The sequence below is a fragment of the Cricetulus griseus genome (genome assembly GCF_003668045.3).
Source record: "Cricetulus griseus strain 17A/GY chromosome 1 unlocalized genomic scaffold, alternate assembly CriGri-PICRH-1.0 chr1_1, whole genome shotgun sequence".
Classification (NCBI taxonomy): domain Eukaryota; kingdom Metazoa; phylum Chordata; class Mammalia; order Rodentia; family Cricetidae; genus Cricetulus; species Cricetulus griseus.
Genome location: NW_023276807.1, coordinates 51,430,876 through 51,453,917, shown reverse-complemented (window position 1 = coordinate 51,453,917; position 23,042 = coordinate 51,430,876). Strand labels below are relative to the sequence as shown.

General features: G+C 36.6%; 1 protein-coding gene across 7 annotated transcripts in view; it reads right to left on the bottom strand.

The window, feature by feature from the left end:
• Window positions 1-306: 306 nt before the first annotated feature.
• The window catches only part of Wrn (WRN RecQ like helicase), a 104,261-nt gene continuing 81,525 nt past the window's right edge, over window positions 307-23,042 (bottom strand). For all 7 annotated transcript variants that reach the window (XM_027391286.2, XM_027391285.2, XM_027391287.2 and 4 more), the window contains 9 exons: window positions 22,546-22,618; window positions 21,596-21,666; window positions 13,786-13,861; window positions 13,499-13,611; window positions 12,646-12,760; window positions 11,527-11,658; window positions 9,042-9,204; window positions 5,234-5,436; window positions 307-2,478 (listed from right to left, as the gene is read on the bottom strand). In XM_027391286.2, the coding sequence (XP_027247087.1) occupies window positions 2,359-2,478; window positions 5,234-5,436; window positions 9,042-9,204; window positions 11,527-11,658; window positions 12,646-12,760; window positions 13,499-13,611; window positions 13,786-13,861; window positions 21,596-21,666; window positions 22,546-22,618 (1,066 nt within the window). In that variant the 3' untranslated portion in view covers window positions 307-2,358. The remainder of the gene's footprint in view (window positions 2,479-5,233; window positions 5,437-9,041; window positions 9,205-11,526; window positions 11,659-12,645; window positions 12,761-13,498; window positions 13,612-13,785; window positions 13,862-21,595; window positions 21,667-22,545; window positions 22,619-23,042) is intronic.

Below are 23,042 nucleotides of genomic sequence, written 5' to 3'. Positions count from 1 at the left end.
AAGAAACCAAATGAAGGCCAATTATACACAGAAACATATTTTTAAATAAGCATAAAGTAATGCTTCCAAACATCTTTAGTGTTAGCTTTGTCCCCCCTTCCCTCTCCCTCTGTATACTGTTCTTCCTCTCCCCTCTGAAGCTAAAGTCCCTGCCTTGTTTTTCCATTTCCCTTCATAGCACCTGTGTCATTCTACCCTCCCCCAACCCCAGGCTCCTTCTTCATCACCCTCACGGTTGCTTTTTCTTTTCCTGGTTTCTGCAATTACTCAGTATTATGTGCAGTTACACAGATACATAATCAGCTCTGAGACTTTTTCAAAAGATTTATTAATTCACTTAAAAATAGCCATAGTAAACCAATTACATTGGAACATAAATACTGTTTGTTTTAACAACATATTTTCACAAAAACTTGACAAGGATGGCACTGTTTCATTCCTGTAAATGTTCTCACTGTGTAAATGGGTTTAGGAGAAGAGGCCAGCCTTCTGCATTCAGCCTATTTGGACATGATACTTTGTATAGTAGAAAAACCCAAATTCACACAAATATGTGGTTGGAAAGGACAGGATATTTTAATAGCTTTTCAAATGACGGTAGAGAATCTTCTTTGAAGCTATACCAAAATAGTAGATGTGTCTTAAAGATTATTTGTGGTATATAATATGAAACTACAGCCATCAGCTTTTCATTCTTGGTTACACTGCAATTTACTGATTATTAGGTCTTTTAAACAATGTATCTCTATATTATGCCATGTCTTAGTTATTCATAAAACACTGATTTTTGGGTTACTTAGATGTTCTAGATATAGGAAAAACTTTAGTATCAAAAAAAAAATCATGTGTTTATTTTGTCCAGATCATTAGAAAAGTCTTCAGGTCAAGGAAAGTTGCTCAGATTCCCAGTGAAGAATACAAGTTCACCAAGACTACAAGGTCTACTAGAAATTTCAGTTTTATTACTGACAATAAATACTGGTGAGTCACTTTCTTTAAAGTAATAGATTAACTTCATTTGGTCTTGAGGAAAAGTCTGCAAAATAACCAGGTCTAAAGAACCAATCATAACTTTTGCCAGCAAACTTTTGCTTTTCAATTCCATTAAAAAACCTATCCAATCCAATTCGTAATTCAAACAATTAAGCAGGTGTTTTCCTGCAGTTGGCCACTATATCCAGCATGAAGCTCGAGGTCACAGAGAACACCAGCTCATGTGTTGTAGAAACACATGTTAAGGCACAAAAAAAGTAGAAGTAACTAGAGAACGTCCGTGACATATTTAATGGAAGATACTTCTGTAATAGGAAGCAGAAAAATAAGAACATGTGAATTTTCCTGTTTTAACTATAGTTTGAATGTTTTATAATAAGATTCACTTATATATTACAGGTGTAAAAAAATTAAGAAAATGCACATATAAAACTCTGGCAGGTTATAAAAAGTGGCTTTGATTATCTCCTAATGGAACCCTGACCTGGGTAGCTTTTTTTTTTTTTTTTTTTTTTTTTTTTTTTTTACTACTCTGAAGTCAAGCACATGTTTCTTCTGTATTAATAACAGTCCATTTCTATTTACAAAAAGTTAATCAAAGGCTCAAAATATATTCATAAGCTATATGATGAACTGCTTAAAGTTAAATAACAAAAGTTTACCCAGAACAGAGCTGAGTTTTAAATGTTTAAGACATATTAAATTTTGGCATCTTCAAACAATGAAGGTACTCATAGTAAACAGATAAATGAAAATTAAATATATTTAATATTCAGTATGGAGCACACTGCTTTACTTGAAAAATAATAGATGTTTTGTAGAAAATGCATAGCATTTAGTTGCCTTTGTAACTGGAATCCTTTCAACACGTCCCCTGATCTTAATGGAAGCCCACGTGTCACTTACTGGTCTGGTGCACTGACACTGTCTGGCAGTGCACATATCGGCTTCTGTACAAGAAAGGAAAGGCAACCTATAAAATGATCCTGCTTCTTCACCATCTTGGCAACTACAGCCTGCTTCATATCAATCAGAACACAACTGCTAGCCCATTCTCTATGTCAAAGAGACACATTCTTCATTTCCCATGTCTCCTGATGCGGGAAGTAGACAGACTGCAACATGAGACGGAGGCAAGAGTTCTGAAGGGAAACCCATCCTAACACTCCAGTTTGTCCTCAGGTCTCAGCCGATTCAGATGCCTTATCTCAACTTCGGATGGGCAGTTAAAGATGCCACCTGCTCAGTGCTGAAGTGAGTTTTACATTGGACTTTTAGAAATTTTAAAGTTAAAATATTTCTTTTCATTCTTTACAGGGATAAAGACAGTAAGTAGGGCACACAAGTTGTTATGCAGTTGTCATCTTAACTAAAAAGACCTTTCTTTTTTGTCTTGGCCATTGATGAGCTGCCAGTATCAGCTGAGGGCACATTTCCTTTGGCAAACCACTCAGGTAATTTTCTCTTCGACATTTCAGATGATGTCTACAGGAAACAGAAATACAAAGAAACACTCATACAACTGAAGAAGCATAAAAGCTGTAAAAACAACTCAGACATCCTGAATAATTCTCCTCAACCAAACAAAATGAAACAGAAACATCTATAGAATCCTTTTTGGGGTGAAAAATATAATAAATAAATAAAAGACCAAAATTCTATCATTTCCTTAAGCATTTTCTTATAATCCCAATACCATCCACTTTAAAGATGATTTGTTATTATTATTAGAGTGTGTGTGTGTGCGTGTATGTACATGCTACATATACTGTAACGGCCATGTGGAAGTCAAGGGAGCTTTCACTTCTTCCTAGCATGCTGCAGCACAGTCTCTCTTATTGTTTCTGCCACGCTGTGTACGCCATGCTAGCTAGCCTACAATCTCCCAGGCTCCACCTCCCTATCACCATATGAGTACTGGGATTACAGATGCCATTTTCACATGGTTCTAGGAATCAAACTCAGCCATCAGCCTTTTTACCCACTGGCTTCACTATTGACTCTCATTTGCTAAGTAAGGAACTAAACATTATTTCTTGTCTATATAGTATGACATTTGTTTTGGGTTGGACAAAGTGGTGGATTTAAAGGCAAGGGACAAAGCTATGTGTTATCACACTCATCTAGCATGCACAAGGCCCCAAGTCCAAGAGCTTTTACAGCAAACAGTAAAAAATTTAGGCGGGCAGTGATGGCGCACGCCTTTAATGCCAGCACTGGGGAGGCAGAGGCAGGTGGATCTCTGTGAGTTCGAGGCCAGCCTGATCTTCAAAGAAAGTTCCAGGACAGTCTCCAAACCTGCAGCAAAACCCGTCTCGGGAAAAAAAAAAAAATTAAAAAAGATGACGAACTCCATGCCCTGAGGAAGGGCATATAGACATGCACAGAGAGAGTTTATTTAGCACATGAAAAAAAAAACAAAAACCAGGTACTGACACCCACAGTGGCAGAAGACCAGGAGGCTGACTCTATTATTGCTCAGCTCCCTATAGAGTGGCCAGGAAGCAACAAGCACTCAAAAACACTCCCTGAGTAAAGAAAAAACTATTTGCTTCAAGACTTTCCTGATAACCATAGATCCCCTTCTCAGAAAGAACACAAGTACACACATGAGTAACACTTTGAATGTGATTTGAGGGGCTCATCTATCAAAATCCTTAGGACCCAGTCAAAAGTTCCTGAAAAAAATATATTTAATAAGACAAAAGGAATGTTTTGTGCTGTATCATCCACACATGAAAAATCAAACATAAATTACTACTTGAAGTAGGTAAGTGCTCGGCAAACTTACAACAGTCAAATATGAGTATGAAGTGGAGGCACCAATGTCTCAGGATAAGAGAAATCATGCTAATAAGAACACTCCTTGGAATTTAGCCATGGTAATTTACTTGCTGGAAGCATTTGAAGGCTTTTAGAATAAGGTAGCTTTGTTTAAATTAAATGTGCCTAAGGTATAACTTATGTCATTTTAAGAATGATGACTTTATATGCTTTATCAATTACTTGCTATATTTTATTGTGTTTTCTACCTTTAAAAGGGCTCAAAATATTCACAGGTAAGGAAAAAGAGTGAAAAGTAGGAAAAGGAATTATATTTTGAAATTTCATATTGAATATTAAAATATTAACATTTTATGTTTAAGAAAATACACAAAGCTAACTAAAGTAAAGAATTTTAAAAGACCAGTTTTGTTTTGTTTTGTTTTGTTTTGTTTTGTTTTGTTTTGTTTTGATCAGTTCCCCTATCCCTGGTGCATGGGCTGGCTTTTTGGAGCCCATTCCCTAAGGTGGGATGCCTTGCTCAGCCTAGATACAATGGGGGAGAGGTTGGTCCTACCACAACTTAATGTACCAGGTTTTGTTGATTTCCCCATGGGAGACCTTACCATTTCTGAGGAGTGGGTGGGGAATGGGTTGTGGGGGGAGGGAGGTGGGAGGAGAAGAGAGAGGAGGAACTGTGGTTGGTATGTAAAGTGAATAAAAAATTTAAAATAAAAAAATCAGTTCCCTTTATTTTGACACTATTGAGAAGAGTCATAGTGCAGCGCTGGAATCCTACAAAGGTTACTGTAGTGCTAAGACATGGAGCCTCACTTCTAACGTTAACAGCTACAAGCTACCACACCAGGCTTGCCATGGAAGAGCTAAAATACTCTCACTGAGTTACTAAAAGTTCAGCAATTACTACCAGCACATCATGTAGACCCTGAAGGTATTAAAGGCCAAACCTGCAAATTTATAGTCTGGTTACCTTCTGTCACATAGCACAAACATCACTTTTAAAGCCTTTTAATATCGTCTAAAATAACTCTGTGTACTTCTTCTAACTAAGCAAAAGTTATACGAATAACCATAACTGTCAACCAATAGAGTACAATCTTCATACCAGAGCAGGAGAATCAACTAGTGGGAAGCATTTATAATAGAATTTGTCTTCACTTCCATAAACCATATACATTACCTTGAGACACAACACTAACTCCATTAACTATATCTCTGGAATGAGTTGTATTTCTCCAGACCACAAAGCCAATACAGGTCAAATTTAAGCTGGCATTCTACACAATAGTTATACAAGCTTTATTGTCTTTTGAAGAACAGCTTTTTCACATCATATTTTGAAAAGCAAAGGGAATAGCACACACAGATTTAAATAGCATAACAGATCAAAATGTATCTACTGAGCATGCAAAGTGAACAACGTGACATTTTGTAAACATTCTGCCTGTATTAATACCTTGGTATCAGTGACTATGTCCTTGTTTTTCTTAAAGCTCACACAGCTCTCTTCAGTGCTAGGGAAACATCTCTTTCTGTTGGGATCACAGGAAGGTTGGCTTCTGCTGTCACCATTCTCCAAGATCTCAATTACCATGTGGATAAGGTATGTGTCAATGTTTTCAGGAACTAGCATTCTAATGAGTTTAACTTTATACATATCTGTAAAAGGTAAGAAAACCAAACCAACAAAAGTTAAGCAGAACCTTTAGAAAACTGAGGTGAAAATGATGGGAAGGAAGAAAATTGCCCAAGAAAATTTTTGTCTTTCAAACAACAGTAACATCGTCATGTTCTTAGACTAACAAATGGTAACATCGTTAAGGGAAATGGGGTAACATTATGGTTTCCCCTCATAACTCCACCCAAACTCTTTTATTTATTTATTTATTTATTTATTTTGGTTTTTCGAGACCGAGTTTCTCTGTGTAGCTTTGGAGCCTATCCTGGCACTCGCTCTGGAGACCAGGCTGCCTCGAACTCACAGAGATCCGCCTGCCTCTGTCTCCTGAGTGCTGGGATTAAAGGCGTGTGTCACCAACACATAGTCATTATTTAAACTGTCTTTTGTAGGGTTCCCTGAGAATAACAACAACCATGCAAAGACCCTTTGTTAACTGAACTTCAATTTCCAAATATTGTTTACAAGTTAATTTCTCTTAAAAATTTATTCTTGGGTCTGGAAAGATAGCTCAGCAGTCAAGAGCACATACTGCTCTTACAGAGGATCCAGGTTTAGTTCCCAACAGTCACATCAAGTAGTTAACAACCACCTGTAATTCTAGCTGCAGGGAATCTGATGCCCTCTTCTGGCCTCTACGAGAACTGCACTCATGTACATTCATGAACTTGCACGAACACGTGCACACACACACATATACAGACAGACACAAATGTACATAAACAATAAATTTGTTCTTTTAAAAATTACTCTTGCTGGGTGTGGTGGCTTACATCTTTAATCCCAGCACTTGGAAGGCAGAGGCAGGAGGATCTCTGTGAGTTCGAGGCCAGCCTGGTCTTCTAGGACATCCTCCAAAACAATATAGAAACCCTGTCTTGAAAAAAAAAAACTATAGCTCTATAGCTAAATAACATCCAAACTATTAATATAGTTTGTATATTTTCATTCCTTATGGTAATTTATAAATAATGTTTTCTCCACAAGACTACAAATAGTATCACATCAAAGAAAAACAAGAACCTAAACCGCAAATCTCACACCATACAAGACAGCTTATAGACCATGAATGCACCAAAGAAACAAAGTTAAGATTTCATGATTGTCATACTCCTCTTTTTCTACTTAGATTTGAAACAGGTTGTGCAAATAAACTTTTATATATTATGTATGCAACCTATGTATGGTATATTTTAGAAGAGTAGACACGTGTTTCATAAATACATTTAAAGTACCATCTCTATTCTTTGCTAATTCAATTTAGGACATGCCTGAGTAAGATTTCTTAATGCTATAGTCTGTATATGGTGATAAAGACATGTTTTACTATGACTTAGCCACTAATTATTATAAAAGACTTTCTCTCTGATATTTGTTAAATTAGGTTACCCAATTACAAATAATTGTTATATTTCTATACTCTGTGTGGTTATGTGTGGTTTTATAATTCCTTATAGATTCTGTGTCTGTGGTGTGTGTGTGTGTGTGTGTGTGTGTGTGTATGTGTGTGTGTAAAGACAATAATTAAAGAGGTCATGAACTTGAGATCGGAGGAGACAGCAATAAATTGGCTAGGAGAGAGGAGTAGAAATGATGCAAATACAGCATTTTTAATATGAAACTCTCAAAAATAAAAAAAATTGATTTAAAAATTAATGCCCTAGCACTAGAAATTGTAATCGCTAAGCTCTGACTATAGAGAGCACTAGTTATTATGGACAATATTTAAATACATTAGAAAATATTAAAGGTGGATGATTTTGATGTGTTCTTGGATGTGGTTTGCCAGTATCATTTACTTCAATCATCACCATCCTTCACTAATGCCACTATTTAGTATTTACCATGTACCAATGCTATCTGTCTGGTATCCAGTGTGTTTCTCACAATCCTGTAAAATATAAAAATAGTATTCCTTTCTGTTTCATACAAGAAAAAACCAAGGTCTGGAAAGGTTTGGATCGTGTGCCAAAAAGGTCATAAACCATGAACTGTCAGAGATAAGATTGACTTGCTAGTGTGTCTACTGCCAAAGTCTTTTATCTACCTATGTAGGCTAATTCCATCTGTCAATTCAAGATTTCAGGAAGGTATCCAATCAACAGCAAACATGATTGTCAATATTTTTTTAAAGGAAGAAATGCTGCATAACATTGTCCAACCATCTTATCAAAACATATTGAAGTCCCAAGAGACAGAGAATTTCTAGCAGAAATTCCTCCTTAGCTTCCCCTAAAACAATGTGTCATTTTTGCAATGTACAAAGGTTGATACAATCTTACTCTAATCCTGCACAGTTAATGCTATTCTCCTCACTCTGCCTTCATTTCTAACAGCCTGGCTTCATGTCAAGAAGACAGTTTCCTCACAGGATGACTCACAATCAAGTTACTTTGGATAGTTTACCACAAAGTCTAAGATATGGCCCTTGGGTCTTAAAACTTACAAGCTTAAATTTAACCTTAGCAGATCCACATTGAGCAAGTTCCAAAAATAACAATTCATTAACATAATTATAAATGCACAAGTATCACTCTAAGTCTCAAATTTGCATGTCTGGACATGCTTTCTCTATACACAGATATGTACAGAAAATCAAATTATAGCCAGACTGTATTTGAGAAAGACTCTCACTAAGTTATTCTGCTGCTTTATCACTTTACAAATTCTTGGGTGGGAGATACAACTCTAGTTACTTACACATGGGAAAGAATTTCTGGTAAAAAAAAAAAAAAGTAAGAATTCACTCAGCTTTGCAGATAAGGTTTGTTTGTTTTTAAGATGACCATTGCTTTAGTCTGGCAGAATTTTTAAAAGTCAGATGTATTGTTTTAACACTCTGACTGTATATTTGTGCATTTAAGAGGAAAATTCTATAATGTGCCTTTACTTTGCTTCTATAAAAAGAAAAAAAATGCATCACTTCTTAAAGATCTCTTCAAGGCAAGCAGGGGACTGAGCTCTGTTGTCACGGCTGAGGTTCCTCACAGGTTTGGGTGTTATGCCTGCATGTACATCTGTGCACCATATGTGTGCCTGGTCCCCACAGAGGTCAGAAGGGGGTATCAGATCCTCTGGAACTGGAGTTATAGGTGGTTGTGGGTCACCATGTGGGTGCCAGGAATCAAACCCCTGTCTTCTGGAAGAACAGTCAGTACTCTTAACAGGCAAGTGCCTATTGAGCGTGAAGAAGCTCTTCTACTGGAGCTATAGAGCTTGCCATGTCAGTGACTGATGCCACTGACTATTGGTTAGAGCCAGAAACCAAGGGCAAAGACCCAGAGATGTTTAGGGGGAAATGAGGAGTCATTCAGATGCTGGGGATGTAGATGAAGAAAGATGTAGTTTTAAACATGCTTGATTTGGACATGATGGGAAGACTGTAATCTGAAAAGAAAGAGTTTTTTCACTATACTTTCTGTTGAGAAGAAATAAATTTTCTCCTAAAATAAAGAAGTTGCCAAAGTAAAGTTTCACCACAGCTTAAGGGTCAGTGCTGTTAGCATAAACCCTGAGCAAATCACTTGTTTACTTCATCTGAGTTGACTTGGATCATTAGGCTGCAGAGAAAGGCTGCGCTCATCACCTGAGTTGATGGGAGGGTTTCGGATAACATCAGTAATAATCTTCTGAACCTCTGGGGTCAGGCCAGCTCTCTCCATATCCAGGGGGTAGCCAGCTTTCACTGCCTGGGCTAAGTGCATGCCAATTGCTGTGAGAGGCAGAAGCCTATTCTCAGCTATGTTGTGCTGCAGGACAATAACAAAAGAACCAGTGAGTTTAGAACTTCTGCATCTCAAGAAACAAAGAGTCTGACATCATCAGGCAGCAACTATTCACTGAGAAAAAAAGCAATGGACAAAGTTGTCATTTTAATTATTTCTTTAAAACTACTATACATAGACCTCCACCGATTCCACTCTTTATATTGATTAAAACAAAATCACCCAAAAATTCAACACCCCCCCTTCCCTCTGTATTCATTTAAAAAGCTATTTGGTGTCAGCCATCTGCCACTTTATGATAAGTCTGATAACTGTTACTATGGTTTGAAAATATAGAAATCTGTACTATAATGCTCTTGAAATTGGACATGGTGCTTTGGCTACATGAATTTCCAAGAAGACAACTCCTAAATGCTCAGTGATGATGCAAAGCTCCAGAAGCACTCTTTAGAAGGGTCCTGAGAAGCCATTAGTGTTTTAAATAAGCCCAGTTCATAAACAATAACTACAGTTTAATAAGGATGCTTGCTCACCCTTTTCATACTATTGAACTTAAGATAATAATGATCAATTTTGGAAAGTATTTCTATAAATCTTTTTAAACAGATGTGGCTCCAAATACATTTACAATATATATTTGGTAAAAATATTTTTTAAACAAAAAGCATAGATACTCAATTATGCTAACACTCATGATATTTCTTTCAATATATTTAGAAAGTTTGAATTTAGACTGTATGTGTGAATGTTGGTACATTCACACATACATCTAGGGCACTAATTTCATCCTTCACAAGTAGGTGTTGAATTGTTTTCATTAAATGTCTACTCCCTTCCATTAAAAAGTATGTACCATGTGTGTATAATATCAGGGTTATTTGATACTAGGCATCAAATTACCTCCAACTAATTGTATTATTGCTCATCACTAATTAGTCCTCAGATGTGTTTAATTTTGTGGTTAACTAGCAAGAACCTTTTAAGACTCCAGGGAGTTATAGATAATCAACAATCATTTTGCAAATCAAACACTACTGTATAATATCATAAGACATAAATAAAGATAATTCATTCATTGAATCATTAATCATAAAATGTAATATATTTTATGTATTATTATTAAGTACTAGGATATACTTGATTCACAAAATATACTTTATTCTAAACTTTCTTGGTAACCAGATTCAGTTACTATATATACATGGTTAAACCATACATATAAGGTACATTCAACAAGTACATGTTACTGACTGCTTACACAAGATTGAACTTAAATTCCTACTAACCATGTGTTTTATTTAAAACATGGCTAAGGGAATCACTTGGTTTTGTGGCTAACAGCTTTTCTAATTTTAAATGAGGAAGTCAACTATCTATATATTTTAGGTTAAGGACTGAACATTCTTCTTTCCATCCAACCATAAGATAAACAAAGTGTGTCATGATGCATGGTGGATGGACAGGAAAAGCAGGCCCTGCCCCACATGAGCTGACCCAAATCATTTTACCATCAGAGAGCCTCGAATGCAGAGCAGGGGTCTCCGTGCCCTATTCTAGTGATATGCTCCCCATCTCATAGAATAAAAACTCAAGAGCCACAAAGACTTATGTTAGAAAAATAAAGAAATATTAACTATGACCATTTTCACAATAGTAAGATTTTAAAAAGAGTGTCCAACCTAGTTTTGGAGGGGAAAAAAAATGGAGTGATGCTCTGGAAGACACAGAGTGAAAACACATTCTTAGAAAGTTATTCTCAGATCTTTGAATAAGTTCCAAAAACAGTGTATGCACCACACACATGTAACAGCAGGCTTTCACAGCTTTGTGATTTGTTTCTGTTTAACTTACTGAATTTATTTTCCATGGAAGTGCTTGGGATAGAGCCCAGGGGCTCCCACATGGTAGGTAAGTGCTCTACACTGAAGGCACAAGAGACTAAAAACTGCACACATTCCATAATACAAAGCTTCTCATTTTTCATAGCTTAGGTATAAAGAATGGTGTATCTACATTTGGTATTATTTGGTCATACTTTTTGTGTTTCTTATAAAACATACACTAATAGTTCTAAACTGTTATAAAATGCTTCTGCTGCACTTTCCCTGAGCTACAGCTGTGTTTTCCCTAACTGTGATACAGTCTCTGTTAAAATAATTGTGATCACACTAGACTTGCTGCTGCTACCTGACAGAGACAGACTTACCAGAAAAAGAAAATGCCATTGTGTCTGAAAATCAAAGATGAGACTCACTGTATGACAAGAAGAAACGGACCCCAAGTCACAGCTTCTATACTAAAAAGCTGAGCAAACACAAGTGTAAACACACTGAAGGCAGCACTTACCAAGGACATTTTCTTGTCCTGGAATAAAGAATACGTGACAGCCACAGACTGTGAGAGTGAGCATTCTCCATTTTCCACTTCCTGACTTTTCTTCTGCTCCTCTTGAGGTTTTGTACTCGAAAAGAGGTCTGTCTACAGAATTTTAAATGCAACAAAATAATAATAATAACATAATGACAGACATAATAATACCATCAACATAATGATCAACATATGGCTGTGAGGCATTATGGGAAAATGTGACACAAAATTTCTAAATAACAAAGAGTTTTCATGGGGAATTCAAAAAGAAGTTGAATTTTTTACATATCAATTTAAAAGGGTAAATAAGCTAATAAGCATGCAACAAACTTTCTCATTTTCACTTTGGCTCGTATGAAAGAGTCCAACAGGAACCATATAATGTTCTAATTAATGTCTCCAAATTAATCCCCTAATCCTCTGGAAGGGAACACTGAACAGAATCAATACACAAGTTTACATACTATAATCACAGAATGGGCACACATACATCATAAAGAAATATATCCTCACTATATATGTGTATATAACTGTGTGTGTGTGTTTCTCTCTCTCTCTCTCTCTCTCTCTCTCTCTCTCTCTCTCTCTCTCTCTCTCTGTGTGTGTGTGTGTGTGTGTGTGTGCATACATATATATGCATTTATGTTGATTCATTAAATAATTTTCTGTAAAACACACATCCCAACTAGGGCTCTGGACTTTAAGCATCATGCAAAATCTCAGATAGAGGGCTGGATAGACAACACAGTGGATAAGAGCATGTGTTGCTCTTCTAGAGAACTTGAGTTTTATTTCCAGCACCTATATCAGATGGATCCTCTACACACACACACACACACACACACACACACACACACACACACACACACACGACAGATTAAAAAATAAATAAAATATTTAAAAGATGTATTTAAAAAACCCTCTTATAGTTCCTCATGAAATATCCAAAAGAAAGAACATGTGATTGTAACCATTTACTGTAAAACAATCTGAACTCATTTTCTTAGTGTCCAGGTAGAAATTCAAAGAGAGGAGAAAGTGTTGCTCCTAAAACGGTCAAAAGTGTTCTCTAAGAGCTTCTGAAACTGAGGGTTTTACCTGAACACTGTTCACTTGACAAAAGTGTTTGATGACTTCCAACAGAGGGTCCAAGAGAGTAGCTTTGCCTTCAGAGACACCATCAATCTGTTTCACATTTTCAACAGTAGTTGGTCTGTCGTTTACAAAAGAGAAATAATTATGAAGGAACCACTAGACAGCATCACTCCAAGAACACAACTGATGCTCAGCCTCACACTGTACTCAATAACTGTATACATTTCTACAACCAAAACCAGGGCTTTCTACAGATGGTCACAACACACAATCCCTTTCTTCTCTTATAGATTTGCTATGTAAACAATTAACAAATAAAAGCTCCACTTCACTTCTAACACCACAAAACCTAGGTGCACCCAGTGTTCCACTGGGTGTTACCATATTATTCACAGAAATTAAAAACAGAAGGCTCTGAACAGGACAGTAAGAAAGGCTAAGACACTCAGAAGAAAGTCTCACTCACATTTCTTCCCTGTGAAATGTCTTTGGTAACAGCAAATGGCTCACAAGCCTTTTACTCAATGCATTTATTTGAGTCTTGTTTTTTGAACTTCAGATCTGCTTTAAGTCCATGCTACTAGTTGGAACATTTCCATGCTAAATGCCCTACAACATCTGTGCTATACTTTTAAATGGATTCAATACTCACGAAATCATAGAGCTCAATTTGTTCCATTATGTCCAAGATCTAAGAGGCAGGTGGATCTCTGTGAGTTCGAGACCAGTCTACAAAAGCTAGTTCCAAAACAGGCTCCAAAGCTACACAGAGAAACCCTGTCTCAAAGGAAAAAGAAAAGAAGAGAAGGGAGAGAAATCTATTGTATAAGAGAGAATTGGAACACCAACAGTTTACCTCATTTTGGCCATATCCAGTAGAATCTTGTTTGTTGCTAGAATAGCCGGAGGCACATTCATTTTATTAGCATGTTTCTGCCTTGCTTCCACCAACTTGGCATATAATGCAGTCTAGCAAGAAACAAAGAGACAGCAGCACTTTTCAAAGTGCAATTAGAAAGAAGTTACCTTTACTTTTAGAACTCCAGGTACCACTTTCTCCCTTAAGATGCAAATGAGCTGATCCCTGTCTTAGACTGTTGGCCGCCCACTCATAAGTTAATTACCACATTACAAAAGCCTTACCCTAGTGTCCAGCTCTTGGGCTGAAATGGCAGGTTCTGAGGAGCCATAAGACTTCCCTGGTGATTGCATCCCGACACTAAAATATTTAAAAGAAAATAAATATGCCTTTCTTCTTCCCTCATTTACTTTTTATTTCATACTTCAAATAAGACTCTTTCCAACACTAACATTTACTCCTCACAATATGAGATGATTTGTACTTCAATTGCCAACCACCTCGACTTGAAACATTTTAGATGAGGTCAGATACTATACTGCTACAGTTATTAAAAGTGACTTAAGTGGCTTATGGAGAGCATCTACCACTCTTCTTTCCCAACCATCTGCTTGGAAACAAAATACTACTTATGCACAGAGAAGAGAATGCTTTTCTAACCAAGGGAGAATAGTCTGTTCTCGCTGTGACATCGACTTTTGTTAGTAGGCAACAACAGCAAAGAATCAATAGTTACTCAGATTTTTTTCAAAATCAAACAAAAGTTGTAGAGAATATATCAAATTTCAGAAAGGAAATGTACTGGGAGGCAAACCAGATTATCTCCCAAGAAGCACTTTTCACTGATAGGCTAACTACAAATAAGAAATCTGCAAAAATAAAATTGTATAAGATAGACTTTTATAAAAGATGTCAGACTTAAATTTCTACTTCTTAAAAATAAGACTGGATGTATTTAGTATTTCACAAATGTTTATAAATTTCTATGTTCCAAGAATTCAAAAATTGCAGTATAAAGTAAGAATTCATTCCCACATTTATCAAATCCGATTGCATACATTAAATCAACTTGCACATAACAAAACATACAGTCCAAAGAGATATCAAGTTAATCAAGAAAATTGCAATTGTTCTTTAATTTACATTAATTTTTATTTATTGTGTATGCATACACTCATGCCACGATGCATGTATGTATATTTGAGAACAACTTGAGGGAGTCAGTTCTCTCCTTCCACTTCTGTGGACTTCAGGGATCAAGCTCATATCATTAGGCTTGTGTTCCAAGCCTTTAACCCCCTCAGTCACCTCATTGGCCCAATTTAACTTCTACCTTGGTTTTCATAGAATCTTTATAATAATAGGCTATTAGCATAGTGACTTTTAGTAAACCAAAATTTTACTATCCTATTTTCTTGAAAAATTCTGAGTGACATCATTAACATAGAAATGTAGAGAGAAAAGGTTCAATAAAAATGGCTATAAAAAGGCAACACAGCCAGGTGGTGGTAGCACACACCTTTAATCCCAGCACTCAGGAGGCAGAGGCAGGTGGATCTCCGTGAGTTTCGAAACCAGCCTAGTCTACAAGAGCTAGTTCCAGGTCAGCCTCCAAAGTCAGAGAAACACTGTCTCGGGAATAAAAAAAAAGCAACACAACTGAAGCTGTAATAATATCTGTGATGGTGATGACTGGCAATTTGACAGGATCTAGAGTTACACAGGAGATACCCCTTTGGATGATGACTAAGTTAATTGGGGTAGGAAGAGCCACTGGAATATAGGGGGCACCATTCCATGGGCTGGGATCCCAGACTATGTGAAAGAAAGAAAGAAAGAAAGAAAGAAAGGAAGGAAGGAAGGAAGGAAGGAAGGAAGGAAGGAAGGAAGGAAGGAAGGAAATTCATTTCCCTCTGCTATCTGACTACAGGTGCAATCAGCTGCTCCAGTACCCACGACCATGAATTTCCCACAAGGTAAAGGTTACCCTCAAAATGACTGTCAACATAAACTCTACCTTCCCTAAGTTACTCTTGTTGGGTATTTTGTCCCAGAAACATGGAAAATAAAATACATCTTCTATCAAAGAAAAGCCCAGGAGCAGATGGATTCACTGCTGAATTCCACCAACTCTAGAACAAACAAACAAGCAGCAATGCTCCTCAAATTGTTCCATACAATATAAAGAGAAAAAACACTACCAACCTCAACCTCATTTTATGAAGCTAGCATTACCCTACCAAAAGAAGATAAGGATGTATTGTGAGCATGCACACACCAGTTCATACATACAGTTCACACAGAGAAACACACACACACACACACATACACACACACACACACACACACACACACACACAACACACACACCACACACGAGAGAGAGAGAGAGAGAGAGAGAGAGAGAGAGAGAGAGAGAGAGAGAGAGAGAGAGACTGAGAGAGAGACCGAGAGAGAGACTGAGAGAGGCTATGAATTAACATCTATGATGAACATAAATACAAAAATAAACCTGCAAACAAAATTCAGGAACACACAAGGTTATACACCATGGCCAAGTGGGTTACCTTCCAGGGATACAATGATTACAATGATGGTTCAACATATGCAATCAATGAATGTAAAACACAGTATATAAGGACTCAAGGACAGTCTCCAGGCATATGATCATCTCGATATATACAGAAAAAGCCTCCAACAAAGTTCAACAGTCCTTCATGAGAAAAGCCCTGAAGAAACTATAAAAAGAAGGAACATACCTCAACCTAATGAAGGCTACATGCTGTAAACCTACAGCCAACATTATAATAAATGAGGAAAAATGAACAGATTTTCTCTAAAATCAGGAATGAGAGAAAGTCCCTACTTTCTCCATTCTTAGTTAACACAGTGCTGAGAGGCTAAGCTTGAACAGGTAATAGAGAAAGAAACAAAGGGATGCTAATAGGGAAGAGAAAAATTATTCCAAATTATTCCTACTTGAAGATTATATGACCCCATTCTTAAGAGACCCCAGTGATTCTACCAGAAAACTCTCCAACCTGATAAACATTTTTTCTACAACGAAGTAGGTTGCAAAATTAACACACTGAAATCAATAGCTTCCCTATACCTCAAATAAAGAACTTGGGGGTAGGAGGTCCCACTCATAGTAGCTCTAAAACCTAGGAATAAACCTACCAAGGAAGTGAAAGCCTTCTGCAACTTTAAACTTTGAAGAAAAAAGTTGAAGACATTAGAAATTGGAAATACCTCCAATACACACAGATTGGCAGAATATGGTGACAATAATTAAATTACAGAAACATCTAAGATTCAACATAATCTCCATCAAAATTCAAAATGTTCTTCATAGAAAGAGAAAAAACAATCATAAAATTTAAAGAGAAGCACAAATGACTCCAAATAGCAAAACCAATCCTAGGCAGAAGACTAATTGGAGACATTGCAATAACTTATCTCAAATTATACTACACAAATGCAGAAAAAAAAACTGGCATTGACACAAAACAGACACATGGATCAAGGAATACAGTGGCAGAATTAAACTCATAGCTGTAGTTACTTGATTTTTAATAAAGGCTTTATATATATATATATATATATATATATATATATATATATACATATATATCGGGGAAAACAGTAGAGGATGGTAGGAAAACCACATATAGATAGATATAGATAAATATATATAGACACTGATTTAGATCTGTATTTCTGAGCCTGTACAAATTTTTTAAAAGACCTAAAAATCCTGAAATTGCTATAGGAAAGGACTTCGAGGGACAGACACAGGTGCAGATTCCACAGAGCAGGACACAACCATACATGAAGTTGAATGAAATTCAAAAGCTTCAGTAAAGCAAAGGAAGCAATCACCAATGTGACAGAAACCTGCAAAATGGGAGAAAAATCTGAGCCAGTTACTACATTTAACAGTGACTTAATATCTAGAATACATAAAGAACTCTAAAAACAAAATACCAAAAATCAATCAGTAAGTCAATGGACTGAACTGACAGTTCTCAAAGGGTTAAAATACGAATGGCAAATGATTATTTGGAAAGACATGTTCAACACCCTGAGCCATCAGAAAATCAGAAAAAATAAAACTGTTTTGATATCTCATCTCACTCCAGTAGAATGGGCATCATGAAGGAAACAAATGCAGACAAAGACATGGGGGATAAAGGAAGCCTTATTCACTGCTTACGAGATTGTAAACTCATGCAGCCACTATGGAATCAGTATGAATATTTACCACACTTTTTTGAGAAATGTAAATATTTCTCAAAAAAACAGAACTACCCATATGATGCAGCTTTGGGAATATATCCAAAGAACTCTAAGTCAACAAACCACAAAGACACCAGTCCATCCTGTTTATTCACTATTCACAATAGCCAGGATATGGAACCAACCTAGATGTCTATCAACATTGGATGGATAAAGAAAATGAGATGCATGTATACAGTGCAGTTTTATTCATCTGTAAAGAATGTAATTATGACACTCATGGAACAGTGGATAAAACTAATGATGATTATGCTAAGCAAACTAAGCCAGACTCACTGTGATAAATGTGACAGCACATCTCTCATATGCAGACTGAGATGTGTGTGACCAAAGTAAAAGCACTATGAGAACTGGAGATGGGCCTGAAGACTGAGGGGCAATAAACAGAGTGATGACATCCAACTGTCACAAAAGCAGGAAGGGTCCTGGGGAAGAGGAAGGAGGCTTGAGAGAGAGGAAGGAAATATGGAGGAAGTGAAGCGGGTAAAAAAACAACGAAGTACATGATATATGTATGAAAATATCCTATCGAAACTCATTTATTTGTTTGTATTCCAGACAAAACCTAATTTAAAAGTGTTGTGTATGATTGTTACAAGTCCACAAAGAAAAGTTCAAAGCGACCACAGAAAACATCAACAATTAAAATCAGACACTATATCCTTGAAGTGACACATTTTGGATTTAAGTGAGAGGCTGAGAAATGATAGTGAACAATAATGTTTAGAAATGAAAATCTGATTACAAGGCTACTCACAGAAACTCTGCCTCAAAATAATAATAGTAGCACAGTTTTCTTACTCTATTTGTAATACTTATATGGTTATGACATTGCAAAAAAAAATAATGGCTTAAATATTGTGTTCAAAGAACTGAGGAAAGGGAAACTCACCATAATAAAAAAGCAAACATCTATTATTTAATGGATAAATTAAAAGCTAGTGGCTTAAAAGCATGCCATTTAGAAAGAGGAAGCAAACTGCAGAGAAATCAGCAAGAAGACTTGAGAATGACTGCTAGTATAGAACAGAACAAGTTTAGGGAGGGCATGGGCTAGGTTGTATTTTTTATAAGCCTCATATCATCAACTGACATTTTATATGTGTTATTTAATGAACACTTAAATGTACTAACACATGATAATGGAGGGGCTGGGAAGAGAGCTCAGCTGGTGCTTGTCAAACAAGCATGACAGCTGGAGTTTGATCCTCAAAATCTATCCTTTTTAAAAGCCAAGCATGGTGGTGTGTATTTATAATCGGGGCACTGGGGAGATAGAGACAAGTGGATCCCTGGAACTCACTAGCCAATCAGCCTAGACTACTTGATGAGCCACAGGCCAGTGAGAGAACAAAAGAGGAAGGAAGGAATAAAGGAAGGAAAGAAGGAAGGAAGGAAGGAAGGAAGGAAGGAAGGAAGGAAGGAAGGAAGGGAGGAAGGGAGGGAGGGAGGAAGGGAGGAGGGAAGGAAGGAAGGAGGGAAGGAAGGAAGGAAGGAAGGAAGGAAGGAAGGAAGGAAGGAAGGAAGGAAGGGAGTGGATGGCTCCTGAGTAATGACACCCGAAGTTGTCCTCTAGCTTCCACATCACACACACACACACACACACACACACACACACACACACACACACACACAGTTGCAGATATATTACCATCCTGCTTACTCTTATATGCTGTTTGTATTCTAAAACAAATTTCTGGGCTATTCCATAGGTAGCCCTACCTCAATATATCCATAAACTCTTGTTTTTTAACCTTAGCCCCTAAATATCCAATCCCTCCAAACTGTGCTTCTTACACTACCCACTGAAAATAACAACATCGTTCTCATCCAGGGATGAGGGAGTCCTAACTCTATTTCCTGTCTTACAAGACTATTGTTCCTTTTCTCTGTGCCCACTGGCACACTCCTCCTCTCTGGTACCATGGCCTCTTGTAAAAACACTGACGTGAACATCCATGCTTTTGCTTTTACCACAATTCTGGATTCTCTACAATCCATTCTTCACAGGTATGATCAAAAAAGAGTTATCAACCCTGGGGCCTCCACAAAAATCCATTTATTTTACTTAGCCTTAAAGGCGAAGAATAAAGATCAAAAGAAGTTATTTTATAACATGTTAGGTTATACAAAACTTAAGCTCCAACATTTATAATTCATGTTTTCTAAGAATATAGCACATTAATTGCCTTATAAATTATCTATGGCTGCTTTGACTACAACTGCAAGGCAGAGCCTAAAACACTTACCCACCCTTTACAGAACAGTCTGCCTGCCCGTGTTGACATGTCACTGTTGACAGAATATTGGCATGTTACTGTTAGCCTACTGAAGACACAACTTAGCTCCCAGCTGCCTTCAGATCAACCTGAGTGCTTAGCAGGAATGGGACATTCTGGCCTGCATTTATTTCTGCAGTTTCAGTTAACCATTCTTACTAAGTAATCTCTAAGCTGCTGCTGAGTTGTGCAGTATTATCACAAATTTTTTTATATTTATTTACTAATGTTTTGCCTACATGTATATATGTGCACCACATGTGTGTCTAGTGCCTACAGAAGTTAGAAGAAGGAATCAGATTCCCTGGAACTGGAGTTACAAATAGTTGCCAGCCACCACGTGGGTGCTGGAAACTGAAACCTGAATCTCTGCAAGAACATTAAGTGCTCTAGACCACTGGTCCATCTCTCAAGTCCCACGGATTGTAGTTTAACAGTTTTATGGACCTTTCTCTGTACATCCCACTGGATTATTAACATTGGCGGAGTGTGGAAACAATGGCTGTAATATTCCCTTTGAATCCTGGGGCCTAAAATGGTGCCTGTGTTACAAAGCAGCCATGTGAAAACACAGTTAACATTTAAATATAGAAATGCTTCATGACATGGGATGGGCACTGTCATATGGACTCCTGAAACTTCCCAGCTAAATAAAACTTTAGTAATTGTACATCACACAGAAAAAAAAGAAATTGTTTAAGATAAGGAAATTAAATACTGTGACAGATGTCTTGTCAGAGCAAAAGGGGTGCTATCTAAATGAGCGAAGCACAGAAAGTATGTGGGTCTGTTTACTTTAACCTCATATGAATATAATCATAGTTCATTTAATCTTTTTATAAAAATGTAGCCATGACACTTCTAGTATCTGGTTCTCAGACAGGATATTAGATTCTATACAGTTTCCATGCTTCTATTATGCCAGCAAGTCACACAGTAAGATTAAAAGTATGAACAGCTGGGTTTGTAGCTCGGTGGTAGAGTGCTTATCTAGCACAAGCAGGTCCTGGGCTCCTTCCCCAGCACTAGAAAACAAGAAATTCAACCTACAGTAGGTATTTTAGCTTTATTCTCTAACAATTTTTAATTCTCCATTCTTATTGTCATAATACCTTTATTTGAAAATAAAGGTTGGGAATATGTATTCCCAAACACATAATAACAGTGGTTAAATGCTAGAGGTGGACAAATATAGATGTCATTAGCTACATATTCATAAACAGGTTAATCTCCTTGACTTCAGAATGAGAATAATAGTGGCTAACTCAGAAATGGGTGCATCCAGTGCTTAGCATTTTAACACAAAGCACTGTGAACAGAGATGTCCAAGGAGCATGGTCTACTACCTGACCTTCACACGTGTCTTTTAGTCTTTCTAGAACCACAGAGACTGTGTTCTGATTTTACCTATTTTTGCAACAAAACAGGCCAGCACCTAATAGACCTATTTCTTTAAGAAGGAAAGGAAAATAGTTGTATCAATAATATAAGCACATATAAAAAATTGGAACTCTACCTTTTGTTAAGAATGTTACTCCCAGAAGATTTCTCAGGTGCTTTGTACAAATACATTCTCTCCAAATTAGACTATATTTCCACAAATAAAGTCCATTTAAAAAAAAAGAAATTACAAAAACATTTAAATACAAAGAAAATAAGATAAATAAATACAAATTAAAGAACTCACAATAACAATTATTCCCCTAAGTAACCAAGCGTTCAGATAACTAAGCTTTTCAGCCATTGCCTTTTAAGACTTTAAAGGCAGTTTAAAGAGATCACTAAAGAATGTCCTAAGACACAAGATCCCAAATTACAGAGGTGATTCAACTCCATGTCAACACTAACAAGCAAGAGACTTAATTCACCATTTGCCCATCACCATGTTCTAATTATCTAAAGACGGCCTACACATAAAGACTCTGTTAGTAAGTAGTTATTAAGAAACCAACAAAACAAAAAAGCATATATGTGTGTGTATATATGTATGTATGTATGTATAAAGTGTATATGTATGTTCATTTGCATATGGGATGAGTGTGTGTGTATGTGTGTGTAAAGTGTATATACATATATATATACACAATATATGTCTATATGTCATATGTATATGCATATATATATATATATATGTCTATTTGCAGATGATATGAGTGTGTGTGTATGTGGGTGTGTGTGGCTTTAGTGAGAATATTTAGAAATCAGACTTATTTATTACCTATAAGTATCATAATACATTAAAAGCCACAAGAGAAATTATTTATAAACTAAGCTTTAAAAGAAAAATAGATTACTTTATAAAATATTTCTACTTCTTTATCAGCTTGAGAAATCATATTTTTATTCTCTTCACATAATTTTTATATGTGCTTTCTTCAAACTAGCAGCAATGCAAATATAAGATTTTAAACGAGGACTTGCATCCATGAAGACTGAAATAATAAGAACCACCCCTTGAGAATGAACCTGCTCAGTAGTTAATCCAATTGGCTTTTGATCAGAAGAATGTTGTTCAATTTCTGAAGATCCGGGGTTAGAACTGAAAAACAGAAAAATTAAAATATCTCAGAGAAGTAAGGTTATATTACCCTTTAAGAACACACACACACATATATATGTTCATATATATATTCATACATATATTCTTAAATACATATATTTGGTTTTTCGAGACAGGGTTTCTCTGTGTCGCTTTGGAGCCTATCCTGGCACTCGCTCTGGAGACCAGGCTGGCCTCGAACTCATAGAGATCTGAAGAACCTATATTTTTAAAACACTGATTTCCCCTATAAAAGAGTTTCAAAGAAAAAAAACTGACACATGATCGATAACATTTGCACAAATACTACAAAGCAGGCAGCAAGCATATTACCTTCCTTCACCTACACTAGGAGGTATGATTCACCAATTCTTTATTGTCACCCCATGTTGCCTTAAGCAATAGGCAAGAAAACGTGCTTGCT